This window comes from Strongylocentrotus purpuratus, unplaced genomic scaffold (genome assembly GCF_000002235.5).
Source record: "Strongylocentrotus purpuratus isolate Spur 01 unplaced genomic scaffold, Spur_5.0 spur5_contig_827, whole genome shotgun sequence".
Classification (NCBI taxonomy): Eukaryota; Metazoa; Echinodermata; class Echinoidea; order Camarodonta; family Strongylocentrotidae; genus Strongylocentrotus; species Strongylocentrotus purpuratus.
Window position 1 is genome coordinate 749,239 of NW_022145532.1, and position 17,181 is coordinate 766,419.

Here is a 17,181-nt window from a genome sequence, read left to right on the forward strand (position 1 = left end):
CCGACAACGTTTCAGGTCGCATTCCCTTTTTTCCAGAAGCTTGGTCATTTTATCGTCGTATTTCTTGTTGATAGTATACATAGCTTCTTTCTCCCGTTCGACCTCCTTCCCTAATACTTCATCGAAATGCTGAACTACTTCATCTACCAATTTTTTGAACGATTTCTCCGAAGCAAGCACACTTTCTGACACCCTTTGAAGACAATCATTTAATTTCTTCGTACTCTTTTTCTTCAAGGGCATCTTGGCTTCTAAAAGCTTTTGTTTCTCATCGACAACCTTATTGATGTCACTGACCTGGCATGGACTTTGATGGAAGATGAGTTGACATGACTTACAGCATCCCTCACCATGAGTGATGCAGAAGGCTTTTACCAACTCTTGATGTCTCTCGCAATACCACCGTTTGTGTCCAAGTAGATGAAAGTGACCTTTCTCCAGTGCGCAGGCGTGACATATTCTTCTTGTCACCTGGTCGATGTAATGAGTTAATATGGAATGTCCATGGCAACCAGTCTCTTCACATTTCATGTGATCATCGCTACGTGAAGGCGATGCCATGATGTGAGACGCTTTTCTGGTGAAAGTGTGTGATCACTGGTGAATGAAGCTTTATGGACAAGACTTCGTCCTTTGTAATATAAAAAGCAAGACAAAGAATGGTTGTTAAAGGTACTATGTCCCATTTGCAGGCCCAAAAAATGAAAAGGTTAAATTCCAGCGGCATTTGAAAGATACTACTAATTTAGAACTTCCCTAAAGAAAGTTGGGCTTGAAAAAGTGTTCAAGTGGGAAAATAACGACTATTAGTTGTCAAATCGACTTAGGAGCTATAGAGCCAATAAGTAATAGTCTTGATTTTCAGACCATTGTACCGAATGGTCAAACGTTTTTGGCTGCGCAAAGATTCAATCAGTTTAATTTTGGCCATCACAAGAAGTGTGTTATTGATGTAGACAAATGCTTATGTACCATTTACAGCTCATTTTATGTATGTTATTACCATAGAAGAAAAAAGCCAGTCAGTCACTCAATAGTGTCTAGCAAGTAAACGGGTTTCCTTGCATAATTTGAATATTAGGACACTGCTAACTTTTAAATTTCACAGATAGGACATACATGACATATTCATAATTCCTGCAAAGTTCTACAGAATTTGAGGTTGGCTGCAAAAGGGACGTAGTACCTTTAAGTCTGCATTAGTGTGTTTTCTATGAACAATTTTATGTTTGAGTGCATATTACAGTACCGGATATCCCGCCCAAAAGTCATCGTTGTGTATAGCTTCAATATCAATACACTACAAGCACTAAATGCTGTTTATAAGTATCGGCTTGCATGGTGATGTAGATATACAGTAGGCTTACCGTTGTGTCCTTTTCAGGACTCCTCAATCCTCCCCTTCTCACATGGTGCAACCGTAAGCCTACTTTATAACTATCAGCACTGTCTGAATATTCAGAAGAATTCTGAACGTTCTGAAGATTTCCGACTATTAGATACAAAGGCAATACGTTTTCTACACAAGCTTCACAACATGTCATAGAAATAATCAAATATCTAAAAAATATGTATATACCTATTTGAACTGCTTCGAACCTTCTTGTCTCGTGCTGTCTGTCGTGTGATTTTCTCAGAATAGCTACATGAAAAGAAGAAAAAAATGGGTGTTGAAACCGAGATATGCCTGCAGAACATTTTAAAAGGATGATGCATTTTCTTAAAGAAAATGAGGTGATATAAGTTACTCGCCCCTCCTGCTGACCGTATACAGATGAATACATTAAGAAAAAGCAATGATTATGAATAGAGAGAGAGACAGAGAGAGATAGAGAGAGAGAGAGAGAGAGATAGTCAGTGACTACGTGGTGTCATTAACTCACCTTCAGGCTCAATTATCAAAGTGGATGATTTTGCGCTGTATAATGGCTTCCCACTAAATGTTATGATGTCTAATTAACCAGAAAATAGCTAGGGCTTATCCTCATAAAATTACTAAAAATCATCATCCTATATGCTTTTATGATATTCACGCTGCACAAAGTAATGGAATCCAATGCAGAACCAGTCTGTCGTGCGTGTGGGCGTCCAGCATGAAATATAACTTTCTATGTCATTGCAATATGGTAACACTCTCCAGCCGGTAGGACCAGGCCAAATAAATCAAGTTTCTATTCGTATTCTTTGATATTTTCTTTGTTCAAATTTCCAGAAAGCAAATGGAATCCTTATCTACTTCAAATATTATTTCTATGCTGACCGCTGTCAAACTATAAGAGGCACACAAATATTGACATACGTTGTTACTACAGGTTATCTTTCAACATATTTCTACCCTGCTCTTTGCCTTCTCACTTTACATCAAATATATATTTAGGAAATTACACAATCATATACTACATTGAATGGTAGTAAAAGGTGTGGGCAGGCACAGGTAATGTTTCTGTTCTTGTTTATTAGTATCATAATTTTTATGAAAGATATACTTATATCATATCCATGCACAGGTTAAATAATAAGTCTTACAATCTAGAACACACAAAACAGTAATGGGGTGTTTTACTTATACTAGGTGAATCTGTCATACATGTATATACAGAAAATGGCAGTTTGGCATTAGGTTTACTACTTGTACTACCATTTGACATCTATGATATATATCTTAAATGTAACTTGATGTTCAATGCTCAACGCAGCTCATATAATATATTTGCAATTCACCATGGATTCCCTTTAAAAACATAACTCACAGTTAGGAAATTTATTGACAATTTATCACTGTAAAAAGTGTTGACGATGTCATCAATACCATACGACACACTCGTAAAAGCCTCTTGGCTAGACAAAATATGTAAATGATAAACTGTAAATACGCTAATCTATCAACCCTTATAAATTGACACATTGTTACAAGCTTGTTCCACCATTCCCTGTCCATGCCATTGTAATTATACAGCCGTGCTCTCTACGAATATGGAGTAGCTAGGCTTATGAATGTTTATTGTACAGGGGAGTGTTTCACAAAGATTGAGATCAACTTTAAGGCCATTCATGCCACTGGTTGCTCTTACCATTATGATCTTTAGATAACATTTTTTCCTTCAATAATGAATTATCGACAAATTGAAATTTTGTAGATTTGTGACCATGATTTGTACGTCCCTTGAGAGACCAATGCAAGTAAATGGTGAGAGGAAACAGTCACAAAAATGGCCTGCCATAGTTAAGTCCAACTTAAAGGTAATACAAAGTTTTGGTAAATTTTGAAAATTGGCTGGATAGTGATTCTTTACAATTTGTATATATTTGGATGCCCCTGTGGATGTATTATAAGCACCAGAAAATTTAGCCCCTAAAACACTTCTGCTTTCGAGAAAATTTGAATTAAAAAATTTACCGGTGCTCCCGGTAAATTTCGATAAATTTCAAATAGCGCCTACGGCCAAACAATGGTAGCTGCGACCATGAAAATCTCAGAATATGTAGTTGTGGTATATAATTTCCAAATGGGAATATCCAATCGGTCGATTCTAGTCAAGAAACATTATTTTATAGCTAAATTGATATCTTGACCTTAAGAGGGAGCTATACAACACGAACAGCTTATTATTTACAATTTCATCTCTTTAGACTTGATTTCAACAGCGACAACGGTTACTGAATATTGTAGGATCTCATATGCTTCCAATTTGTTAATTTGAACCAAATTCATGACCCCATACCAAAACTTTGTATTACCTAGATGATACAATGTTTTGGTATGGGGTCATGAATTTGGTTCAATCTTAGTCTTTGTGAAACACTCCCAAGGCAAAGTGTAGCCTTTATGCATTTTTTTAAATATCAGCATGCATAATTTACAAAGCAACTTACATTCTAGCATAAGACCATAATCAACAACAGGAAATCACCTATGTACATTCGTTTTTAATACAGCCGAATCATATTTTGCATAGTAAATACTGCTTACCGTTTATCTGTATATGAGAATAAAGGTCATTGTCAAATTATATACAGTTATATTGCCTGCAAAATGATATACATGAAGTATATTACTGTCATCAGTCAACACATTTCATTAGAGTGATATCAGCATACTATATATTCACTCATACAACAGCATGAAATATCGAATACATACCGAGAAATAACTGCACAACACAACAACTTGTTCTAAAGTCCACTTTGCTTGTAATGTCATTGTCAAAGTGCCTTCATGCACGACCTGGATGCATTTTATAGCTTTTTCTTGCAAATTGAAAAGGTTAAATTTGCATCAGGCTTTTTAAAATCGCTGGAGCAAGGAGGACAAAAGATTATTACCGACAGTCACAGAAAGTCAAATAGAAAATGATAATAATAGTATTTTGCTATTGTGCGTTTGACAAGAAAGAGGGCGTATTTTTTTTTTTTTTTTTTAATCAATCCGATTATATTCCAGTCATGTAAGCCTAGACTCGTGTAGTCACAATTATTTCCAAATTCCACATAATTTTGCTAAAGTCCAACACATATTATCTAGTCATGACTAATCTAAATTGCATTTTGTCTGTCGTCCTCACTTCCATCTCATTTGTTTGAACAAAGAGTCTCTTCTTTATCTACATGTATTCTCTGACTGCTTTTGAAATGAGAAAGTTCGTGCAAGATGGTGATAATTTCGACCTTTTGGTCAAAGCTAAGACGCCGCGAAAAAGTAAGATGTTACAGTTCTACAATTATTTTTTTGCAAAAACAATTATGCGGTTAGCGTTTCCATTGCACTCTGTAAATTTAACGTTGAGTAGGCTTACAAATCATTTTTATTTTCTTTTACTGGAAAATAGGTTCCCTCTGTTATATTATAAAAATACCATAATTAAATTTCGACAGTACGATGATTTTCAATAGACATAGAATCAAATCAAAGCCTTGGTGGGAAATAATTTTCTGAAAATTAGTGAATTTGTAAAAATTAATGTAAGCGATTATGACAGAACGAGGGGCATTGCCGGTTTATTTTTAATTGAAATGTCTCACAAGATAACCCGAAAAATTTCCGACAAGCCTCTCTAATGAGGCTCCCTTTTACATGTTGGCAATAGAGCAAATAAACAACAAAAACTGTTAATAGAAAATTGAGAAAAAAAACTATTAGCGACGCCCTTGGACAAACGAAATCTTGGTTTTCCGAAGAAAAGTCGATATGAAACTCAACTTAAATTGGATGAGCGTAAATCGATAATGGTATATGTGATTTTATTGCATTGATGGATCGATATAAATAGAGACAGCGTCACTTCAACTACGAAACGAATTTTTGGTTGATAATATTAGTCTACTAGTCTTTAAAGACATTCTTACACTTTGGATTAAAATTCAAACAGTTTACCTTCTTATTATCACCCGTGCATGCATATGTATATGTACGTAGTCATTGGTAGTTACAGCTAGAATACAGTTTGTTATCGTAATGTGCTATTAAAGTGAGCGGACATTACGATTCTTTAATATAGTCAAAGAAAATCGTCAAATAATACATCCTACACATACAATACATGAATATCATTGCATTCGAAATAGTGAAACATTTAAAATATATATTGATGATGAGAACGATCAGTAAAGATTACCGTGGTTGTCAATATCATCTCATAATTTCTTGTTAAATCATCGTCATTTTACAGAATAATATACATCTCAAAATCTTCTTTTCTTATAATAAATATTACACTAATTGCCTCATTGACATTGTATACTCCTTTTTTGTAAATCTCATATTAATTTTCGTTTCTTTTTGTTTTCGTAATCAAATGAAACATGGATGACATACGTAATGGAATTTGAGTTTCAGATACGGTGGATGGCCAATCGCTGCTGTAATAGTAGAGAACAGCTGTTCTTCCACGGGGTACTTAATATTAAAAAATAATGCTTCAAATTTACAAATATAACAAACTACCCATGTTAATGATAATGATAATAATATTTCAGTTTACGTACTATAGCACTTGATATATAATCGACGACACCTCTAAGTGCTTCGCGGATACATTATTATTCCGGTTACGTTTTTCCAGACCAATAATTCAAGCCGCCATACATCCACTTATTGGACCGACTTGGCAGCCATCAAGTGCATCACAAACAAGTGAGCCAAGGACCTTTGGTGGCTCATTAATTGCTTGGTTCTTCTGATATTAACACATTAATTGACATGGCATTGAAAATAATGAAAAGTACTTTTTTATAATGGGCCTTTTAGCGACTAAATCTTCCACGACAATTAATTTATAATTTATTACTTATCACAGCTTATCACTTTTCACCTTGATCCCATTATATACTTGCATCAAAATAACAAATGCATGGCTCTATGCGTCAATATCGTCCGTCTCTCTTGCCATTACAGTGCACCATGAGAATAATCTTGATCATTATCAAAATGGTTGTAACAATAACATTCAAATTTCAAACTTATATGTAAATAAGTAACAGAGACATTAATATAGAAATAAGTCACCCCGATATAGTTTAGGTGGAGCATATTTGTTATATCGTAAAATGAAGGCGCTTTATGTTTTAAATCTGTAACTCTCCTCATCGTCGACAAAAAGACACAGATTCTTTTTTTGTTTGGGGGGGGGAGAGGGGGACATAATATGACCTATTTTTAATAAATCCAGATATTGATGTTATCCTTTCTTTATCCTAACCTAACTGATACTGATTTCACGATATTCCTTTCTGACCAATGGATATATCGTGCCAGAAAGTGACTCGGAATCGTCCATCTGTGGCTCCTCCTCCGGTTTCCATAACGTCCTCAAGGCTAGAAACAAGTTGGGGAGAAAAGAGGGGAAAAGTGTCAAGTATTGTATGCCACAAGTTCATGAGACCCACTACTTTTTAATCTTTGTTTTGTGGGCTGTCGGTCTACCAAGATGATCACCTTTGCCAACTCGTTTAAATCGCAAAAGCAAGACTAGTTTATCCTATTACATCACTTGTATAGCACATATTGTATAAATGGAGGCATTACGATGGATATAAGTCACCCCGATATAGTTTAGGTGGATCATATTTCTTAAATCGTGAAATGAAGTGTCGTTTCGCGGGATGTCGGTCTACCGAGATGATCACCTCTGCCAACTCTTCATATTACATGTATAGCAACATAGGAATAAATATTAGGATATTAAGATCTAATCAAACGACTGCGATCCCTAAATTCGATTCGACAACTATAACGGTCGTTATCTTCCCACAAATAGACATTTTCGAGCCCTTTTGTTTTGAGGGAAGTTCTACATTAGTATTATCTTTCAAATGCCGTTGGAATTTAACTTTTTTATTTGTTTGGCCTGCAAATGGGACACAGTACCTTTAATAGAAAACAAGAAAAAGTTAACACTGGATAATAGACGTTGAGAGTTGATACGATACGGCACGACATTATTTTGATCTGCATCTGTTTGTTTTTTTCATTTTGCATCCTCCGATTTTTGGCGAGGGTGGCGATAGTTAAATAGTTTAAAATTAGTTGAATGATGTTGCTCTCGTATATTATTTAGTGCTTTACAGGTTGCGATGTGTATCGTAATTGATTCACTGTGTTTCGTTTTATATGATAGTTTCTCGTCTTCATGACGTAAGTGACCTGTGCTCGATTCCCCGGCGGGGAAAGGTTTTTAACCGTGCTAACATAAGAGAGGTTTTCATCCGTTACAATCTTCCCAGTAGAATGACAATATTATACCGTAGTAAAGAAAGGTAAAGACGAGCAAAGAAATAATAAACGATGCTCAGGTGTTGATTTCCCCCGAGACGCGAAGGTTCTTTCGTATTAGTTTATGTTTCTGTCTTGCTCTGTGCTAATTTCTTTTTTCTCCTCCAAGGTCGTGACTTCCTTTGATTCTCACCTCAGCAGGTAATCATTTCCTTTCGAATCATGGATACATTCAAATGCAAACTACAAATGTAATGCCAGTAACATATTCAGTTGGTAAACAGACCGCTTAATCGACGGCATTTCTTTGAATTGATTTCTTTAAAATTGATTTCTTTGAGATTTATGACTAAAATGTATACATTTTATTGTCTTTTTTTTTCAATATTGATGTTTTTTATGATACTACAGTCGGATAGTGTGAAAAAGAAATTACTTTGGCGCTTATCTTCCAAGATGAGTCTTTTTCCTTTAAAATCTGAAACACATCTTAGTTTGGCTTATGATTGTTTATACACCATTCATCCTTTCTCTAAGGAAATCTGTATATTCAGGTTTCTGTTCAACCATGATAAGAAAAATCGTTACCTCTTCTGAAATTCTTCGAACAAATTACCGTCTGGATTATTTTGCTTGTATTTGAAAGAGTAACTCATAGTCTTGATCAGATTCAGATAATCAACAGGCGAATGCTGAACGTTTACTCCAATGGTCTCCCTGCGGAAAGAAAGAGAAGGAGAATAGGAATAATTATTATATGTTCAGTAGTCACTTTTCCAGTTATTGATCAAAGTGTCTGGCAACTGACTATTTTGGGAAAGGAAGAAGGAATATAGCGAGGCTATATTGGGTTTTTAATGGAAACTGATGTATTAGGAATCACCGTCCAAGTCAAAAGTCAACTCCCTATCACTTTATGGCTCCCCCTTCTCTCTCCCTCTCTCTCTCTCTCTCTCTCTCGCTCTACCTCCCTCTCCTCCCTCCTTCTTCGTCTCCCTCCCTCGCTCTCCTCCGCCGTCTCTCTCTCTCTCTCTCTCTCTCTCTACCATTGGACACTGAATCTGATGCCCTTATCAATAAAGTCAGCCTTAGGAAGATGAGCATGGACTCGTGTGAGTGAACAAAGCAATTACCCACTGCATTTCATTACAATATCATCTATACGAGCATTCATCAAATCATAGTAATATACATGTAGGCCTGAACATCCAAAAGTAAAAATTACCTGAAACAGCTTAAAAGTCTAAAGTTTATTGGCAGAATGAGTCTGCCAATTCGCGCCCGTGGAAGATGTCTGAACTCTAGACATCGAAACGGTAACAGGTCATTTTTACTTACGGATGTGATATACGATCTTTCAAACCAGTACTACAACCATCTCGATGAAACTCTTCCGTCATAATGGAAAAATTACTTTTAGATTTTTACGGCAGTCAAATCAATGACCGTGTATATCGTATAATCTTAACCTGAGAATACCTGATACGTTTGCTGGAGCTTATCAACGGATGACAAAATCGACTGCGGCCTTTTTTTTCAGTGGCTCGGGGTTCAGGTTAGTGCCTTCTGATCAGCAAGAACCTTTGATTAAAATTAAGGCCAAAATTAGTCTGGTTGCTTATCTAGAATCATCTGTTTCTTGATATTCGAATAGAATCATAATTAATAAGTCATTTTCTTTCCCACGAGTGCTATATAGATTTCGAGTTTTCAATCATTTCGCCGCCGTCCCCCCCCCCCCCCTCTTTTCTGACAACCCTGGATACACCTGTTATTTGTCTAGGATTCTACATGTACATACCTTATTGTCTCAGGATAATGACTCTTGAGGTTTATGTAGAACTTATCTAGATCATCATGACTGATGAGCCGATAGGTATCTAGAATACTCATCTACAAAATAAATATACGATAGAAGTTAATTTGCTTCATATTGGAAATAGTGTTGAATGTGGTAAAGAGAAGGGTGGATGTGGGGGGGGGGTTACTATACAATAAAGGGAAAATCAGTGAAAACCTGTTATTCAGGGACGTCATATTAAGGGTCTACCCTCCCCCCCCCCCCCCCTCCAAATATCTTAAACTTTTGTTGGCAAATCTATCAGGATCACTCTTTGTGACAAACCTCTGTCGTTCCATAAAATGTCCTATATTACTTCTTGTTACCCTTGGGAACACCAAACCGTCCCCTTTCCTTCTTCTTGTTGCAGTCGTCTGGTTTGATTTTTTAAAATCAACTTCCGGTAGGTTTATAGCCTTGTGTATTTTTTTTTAGCAGATGTTTCTGCATTTATTAATACATCGAATATAAAACATTCAAATAACAATAATAGCATATAATATAATTGATTTACATAAAGAGTGACAACTTAATACACACAAATAAAAATGTATAGTTGAAAGCTTGAAAGTATGAGGGTAAGTAAAAATAATCAAGATAATTGCAGAGGCCAACTATCATAAGCAAAGATGCTTGAGTCGATAGCAGCCGGGAAGGGGGGGGGGGGTACATGGCGCTGTTATAGGAGTATGTAGATGAATAGAGAGTCACGTATAAAGATTTTTTTTTAGAAAGTATCTGAATAAAAAGTGGAAAGAAATTAAAGAAAGAAAAGAAATGTGCAAGTGTGTGCAAGTGGGTGTGTGCAGGTGAAGTAAGTGTTCGATTCGTATTGTTAATGAACTGGTCATCTAAAATTAATTTGAATAAACAATCAAAACCTCTGAGACCCTTATGATGTTTGTGATGTTTTTGTATCACCCATTGAAATGTGTTAACATGACAATGATGTACTAGCAATCCGAACATTACTCCTACACGGAATTCCATAGGCCCAATGGTATTAAAATTGACCTTTCATTGATTTCCTGAAGACTTTGCAATTGCGTTCTAGTCAAAAACGAAATTTTGACTAATGTCACAGTTTTCATTCGTATTTGAAATTGTATTATTTATTATTTCTTTGTACGTTTGACGACACATGTCTGCACTCACGTATCTATCATTACATTCGTTGATCTTGGTTTCCATGACGGGATCATCATGATGTAACGTCTTCCTTAAGCTAGATACGATCACGACGTGTCCTCCTGGTCGTAGAACACGGTCAGCTTCCAGACAGAAGGCAGAGAAATCAAACCAATGTGCGGCTTGAGAGACGGCTACCACATCTACCGTCTTGGATTCCAAAGGAATCTTCTCAGCTGATGAAATTCTATAAAGGGTCGGAAATAACAAATATTCGGAAATAATTATAGAGTAGGACTTGTAATTGCTTAGCCAATACAACAATGCTCGATTTTGAAGTACAAACTATTATTTTTAAAGTGTTACATGTAATCTCTTATGGATTTTATAAACAAATATAACTCGCGTTGATGTATACTTTCCCTGCCAAAAGAAAATGATATCCATTTGAATATTTACAACAAACTGTAGTTAACAAAATATTAAGAACACAATTGAGAATAAAAACAGAACAGACCAGAACTACAAGTTTATTATTTTCGATACCCCCCCCCCCGAAAGTAGTTTAATTGTTTTATTTTCTTTTGTATTTCATGTTATATTGATCTTTTTCATTTCAAAATAACATCACATAGTATCAACATAAATTATGATGGATGATAATATAATAAGATATAGATGACGAGAGATATACACATGTCTTACATACATGAAAAAAGCACCAATCAAATGACTAGTTGTCGATTGCTGGTATTAAGAGATTACATACGAGTACAAGAAACAACCATTATATTGTGCACAGACCTTTTCTTTAACTGCTTAGAGAAAAGCATTATAGAAAAAAATGTCATCGCTCCCTGGATTAAATTAACTTGCATCATTCATAGTTTTTGAGTGAGTTCTGCTTAAAACTGATTTCCGGGGAGAATACCTATGTATCAACACATTCAATTTCTTCATCATCCCCTCTTTCCCTTTTTTTATCCTTCTTTTCATCGGTTCGAAACAGTGGACATATTTTTTCGTTTTATAGCCCCCCATAAGTTTGACAGTACAAAGGTGAGGTCTAGAACATATCGACCTTTTATGTCGATGCTATCCACAATATTATTCTGATTTTGCAACCAAATTATAAACTGCAATTTCCTTAAAGATAGGTTTTACAATTTTCTACTTGCCCATATTCTACGTTCTTTCTCTGGTTCTGACTCCGCGCTTCGTCGATCTGGGCTACACTGATATCATACCCGATGGCGCGGTCGAAGTGTCTGGCGAGACTCTGAGTAAACTGTCCAGACCCACAGCCAATGTCGACCACTAAGGATTCGTGATCGTCTGATTTCTGAACCAAAAAAGCGACCAAGAAAATTAGCTAAGGGTACTGACTGAATATAACAAATTACAAATAAATCAGTCAAAGGACCCTTATGAAACTAAGTAACCATTTTCTGTTCAGAAAGTATTGAAGGTAATACAAAGTTTTGGGAAATTTTGAAAATTGGGTGGATAGTGAATTTCTACAGTTTTGATATATTTGGATGCCCCTGTGGATGTATTATAAGCACTAGAAAATTAAGCCCCTAAAACACTTCTGCTTTCGAGGAAAATGGAATACAAAAATTTACCGGTGCTCCCGGTAAATTTTGATAAATTTCAAATAGCGCCTACGGCCGTACAATGGTAGCTGCGACAATGAAAATCTCAGAATACGTAGTTGTGATATATAATTTCCAAACGGGAATAGCTAATCGGTAGATTTAAGTCAATAAACATTGTTTTATAGCTTAATTAATATCTTGACCTTGAGAGGGAGCTATACAACATAAAGAGTTTATTATTCATAATTTCATAACTTTACACTCGATTTCAACCGCGATAAAGATCACTGAATATTGTAGGATCGCATACGCTTCCAATTTGTTAATTTGAACCAAATTCATGACCCCTTACCAAAACTTTGTATTACCTTTAAGTAATAGTTATAAAAGCCTAAAACACGATCGCAAAAGACGTTCAAGAAATCAGAAATCAGTCAGTTCCAACGAAGAGCGTTTGGATTATTATCATTTCATACATTATGTCATTGTTTTTTCGCACATTTCAATAGGTGATGCAGGAAGCTATTTAAATGGTTGTTTGGAAGTTCTTGCGATCATGTCAAAATATCTTAAATACAATCAGCTCTTATTCTACGAATATGTTAACTATTGGTCCTTAAAAGCTTATGCTCCTACTAAATAACCGTTTTAAAAAACTATATAAAAGACGGCAGTGATACACAGGTGAACAACTTAAATATTGAATCACATTCCGTTCACAAAGTAAGATTATGTTTAAACAGTGTTTATTGTGATTTATTTATACATGTACCATGATATCAGCTAAAATAAAAGCATTTAGGGCTTGTAATTTGTCACAAAATTATACAGAATGTATACCTTAGATTAATCACGAAATTATTCAAATGTGTTTCTAAGTGTAATACAAGCTTATGAAAAAGAAAAAAATGTCACCTGAAGTTTTAGTTTGCCAATGATAGCATCTGTGACATCATCAGGAATAGATGGGCGGTAGAGGGCGTAATCCTTGGCGATAGAAGAACTCTCAAAGACTCGGTAAGACATGATGATGGCTTCTTGGATGTGCTCAGTATACACGGGGCTTCGATATGATTCTTGAGAATATTAATTAAATTACTGAATTGAGTAGATTTATTGAAATATTGATAATTGAAATACATTAGAGTATAGTAATCGTTAAGTATCAATTGAAATACTAAACAATATCAAATTGTTTAATAATGTACAGATTTAGAACGTCTAAGCCTGTCGAAGGAAATAACATGATCACAAAGGCTCAAGCCTATCTGCACTAGTTTGGCCAGGAGGGATTAGACCTCCCTGCGTGGTCACTGATATGTGGTTTTCTCATCGAATCAGCTCTCAATTAACATAAGAAAATGGGACTATGGGGCAGCGGTACCACTTAGGCATTGTTTGCTATAGAGAGGAAGCAAATAGCTACAAGTAGTGTAGTCCCGCTTTAAGACAAACTAACAGGTTGCCCATCACCTATTTACATGTGCGGACATTGCAATGACGTATTATGTAAACCAGGCATGATCTCTTAAGCCGGAAGTTGCTCTTGAATTGATTTCTGGAAAGTCAATATGATCGTGGTTTTATTCCTCTTCAACAGAAAGAACGAATGGTATGCTATTACAGAAAATACTTCTTTAATAACAGTACATTGCATCATCTTGTTTGCCTCATATTTGCATGGGTACTGTATAAAATTTTAATATTGTTTTCCGCGTTGTTGCCTCAATATTTGCATGGCTCATATTTGCATGGCTACTGTATGGAATTTTATATTTTAAAAGACTTACACTTTTCCCGCTGGAAAACGAAAAAAAAAAAGACTTGACTTGACCTGGTTTATATCGTTTATAATGGACGGTAAAAGGGGCGTAGCCAATGTTATATATTTTGCTTACTGAGTCTTTTTTTTGATACAAAATAATAACTTACAAACCTTAATCGTAACTTACCAGAATGATGCTGCCCTGCTCAACGCTGATGTTATCGTAGTACGCTATTAGCATCACTACTCTATACTCCAGATTACCTAATACTTTTGGGAATCAGAACGTAACGAAATTCTTTTTGTTCGATCAGATGTTTGGTAATCCTAATTCTCACATGTCAAAGTCCATTATGCGTGTTTCTGGGGACAGACTAGGTTCGTGCAAAGACCTTGTACAGAGTGTAAACATAGTATATAGCGCTCAAAGTCCAATTATAAAGAAAGAAAGCCAACGGAACTGTCAGATAAAAAATTACAGCTATAGCTCAGACTACCATAGTACCAAATAATCACGTGGAAACTTAATTTTCTATTAGAAAGAGGGGTATAGGGGTATACACGAAAGAAGAATAAAAGAGGAAGGGGTCACGTAGACCATAGGCGCCGGAAGTGGGGGGGGGAGTTGCCCCCCCCAACCAAAAAAGTAGGAGGGGGGCAAAACCCATTTTTGCCCCCCCCCCCAACCAAAAAAAAAAAGTAGTAAAGGAGTAAAGATGGTTTGTATTTTTAACCCAAAAGAACATAACAATAATAAAAACCTGAATTAAATGTCGTATAAAAACTCCATTCAGAGAATAGGAAAGTTAACAAGAATTAAATTTCCTCAACATTGCGCATGCTACCTATATTTATCAATGGAGGTTTTAATAATAGCGATAGCCTACGCGCATATCGTGGACATAATTGTGAGAGAATGGGAAAGCGTGTGTGTTTTTTGTTATAGGGGTGAGAAGCTCATGAGCCCCTGAACGCTGGCGTACTGATGGGGGTATTTTATATTCGATACCAGTGATTTACAAATGTTGCTGAAATGACATGATTTCCGGTATTTTTTCTAAAAAAAATTGTAAGTCATACCTTTTTATGCGTTTGTTGGAAAATTTACAGTCGGGCGGAAAATATGCTTATTTAGAAGCCTTTATGTCAGGGTCTGCAGAACGGCCGGGCTCGGGGGCTCGAGTCTCCCTCACTTGTTGAAAAAGTTTGTTACAGAGAAAAAGAAAGAAAGAGAGAGAAAAAATAAGTGACCTGCCAATGTCACAAATAAGGTATCAAAATATGCTCATCTGAGCGTAATTAAATGCCTAAAACCCCTGAGCTTCTGGGGGCTCAGCCCCTAGACCCCACGCCAATTTACGCTCTACCTTTTCGTTAATAATCCACTTTGAAAAACGTTCCGCTGGGCCTGCATGTAACGTGTAAGAGAGGTGGTGATGCAGATTTTTCTTCTGCCCCCCCCTTCCAAACGTTTTTGCTCGTTACGTCACTGCCCCTGGTAGGTGAGCCCCTTGGAATGTTTGTCTCTCTCCCCCCCCCCCCCTCCCCCAATCCCAAACTGCTTCCGGCGCGCCTGACGTAGGCTCTGTTAGTTAAACTATTTAAGAAATAGAAAAGTACACTCTAAGTTGGTATTTAAAAAAAAATCCCTTTGGGACCATGGGGGTATCAACAGCACTCGGAGGCCGTTTTTACAGAATTCTTGGTTCATGAAAACCTAGAGAATGTGATAGCACCAATAATTGTTACCATTTACCGAAATGTTCTTCAGCGTTACTTTGCAAAACCCTCACGAATTCTGTATCAGTACTGAATAGTTGCATTTAAATTCAGAATTAAATAAGAGACTGCGCTCAAAGCAATATCATTTAATTACGGGAGCACCTTGGTTTGTCGATGAAAGCCCCTGACTCTTCTACGAGAGGTTCCGGGTTCGAACCTCACTTGGTGCTTCCATCCTTGGACAAGGTATTTTGTCCAAGGCACAATAGTTACTTTCTAGCCAGGTGTATCGAAATGGACACATGACGATGGTGCATTAAATGACCAGCAGAGAGAGAGTAATGCTAATGTGGCTTTCCCGGGTAAAAAAAAAAGTTACGATGAAATGGCGTGATTAATATTACTCATTATATCTACTGGTGCCTGCTTCGAGCTATAAGGCCCCCAAAAAGGAAGTGGGCGGGGACGCTCAACATGTATATTTTTTAATGGCCTAATGAAACATGGTGTAACTACGGGAGGGCTCATGACCTGCACACCCATCCCACCCCGCATTAAAGAGAAGGAAGAGATGGAAACAAACAAGGAAATAAACAGGAGTTGAGAAGGTCATATACACTGCAGCTCTCCTGATTCACACGTTATTAATTCCGTTCATTACAAAGAAATGTAAAATACAGAGGAAGACTTTTACCTCCATTGATTAGACCAAAGATACGTCACTATAAACCTATACGACTATAGGGGTGATGTAAATATCCTTCAAATACTGAGAGAAAAAAATTGTCTCAAACTGAACCGAGGAAATTATGATAAATTGTCAGTCTGTGTCAGTTTTTAATTTGTTCTTGTTCTGATTTTGGGTGGTATTTTACTGCATATTAATAATTATGATGATCCGAAACTGTTGATTTTTATTTCAATAACTTTATTTGATTTAACATATTAATGTATATAAGCCGCGGGTACACAAACGTTCAGCTGAAAGGAAACACAAATCCCCAAAACATAATTGTTATTTGGTTCTGTCTTTTGGGATGCAATGTTCAACCAGGGGCAACATGGGACCGATTTGTTTAGATCCAGATCAATATTTACTATTGCTTTAAATATCGATAAAAAAAAACTTTTCTAGTCTTGATTATGTAATAGACAAGGTCATAGAACTCGCGGGGGGGGGGTGGGCCGGTAGAGATTCGCAGAATTAATCGATTTACATAATATTCCCTCCTAAAGATAAGGAATCAATCGACTTGCCATTTGCGTTTTTAAGTCTGAAGTGCTATGCATTATATATCAATTAGCTATATTCACAGACACATTGACCAAACTATAGGGAGCAATGTTATCGAAGCCAAGTTTCATAGCTAGCTCCTGTATGCGAAGTATGCCCTATGTGGAATATTGCCCTCTATCGTCA

The 17,181-nt window shown here is 36.3% G+C and overlaps 2 protein-coding genes across 2 annotated transcripts; both read right to left on the minus strand.

Moving 5' to 3' along the window:
* Positions 1–6,614: 6,614 nt before the first annotated feature.
* LOC115922993 lies at positions 6,615–11,056 on the minus strand. The gene is made up of 4 exons (XM_030982936.1): positions 10,704–11,056; positions 9,510–9,601; positions 8,297–8,425; positions 6,615–6,811 (listed from the first exon to the last, which is right to left on the minus strand). Exons 1-4 carry the CDS (start codon positions 10,737–10,739, stop codon positions 6,712–6,714), a joined length of 357 nt encoding a protein of 118 aa, XP_030838796.1. The 5' UTR covers positions 10,740–11,056; the 3' UTR covers positions 6,615–6,711.
* A 738-nt stretch (positions 11,057–11,794) lies between these two features.
* LOC115922999 lies at positions 11,795–14,531 on the minus strand. The gene is made up of 3 exons (XM_030982940.1): positions 14,227–14,531; positions 13,190–13,350; positions 11,795–12,018 (listed from the first exon to the last, which is right to left on the minus strand). Exons 2-3 carry the CDS (start codon positions 13,298–13,300, stop codon positions 11,824–11,826), a joined length of 306 nt encoding a protein of 101 aa, XP_030838800.1. The 5' UTR covers positions 13,301–13,350; positions 14,227–14,531; the 3' UTR covers positions 11,795–11,823.
* Between the last annotated feature and the right edge of the window lie 2,650 nt (positions 14,532–17,181).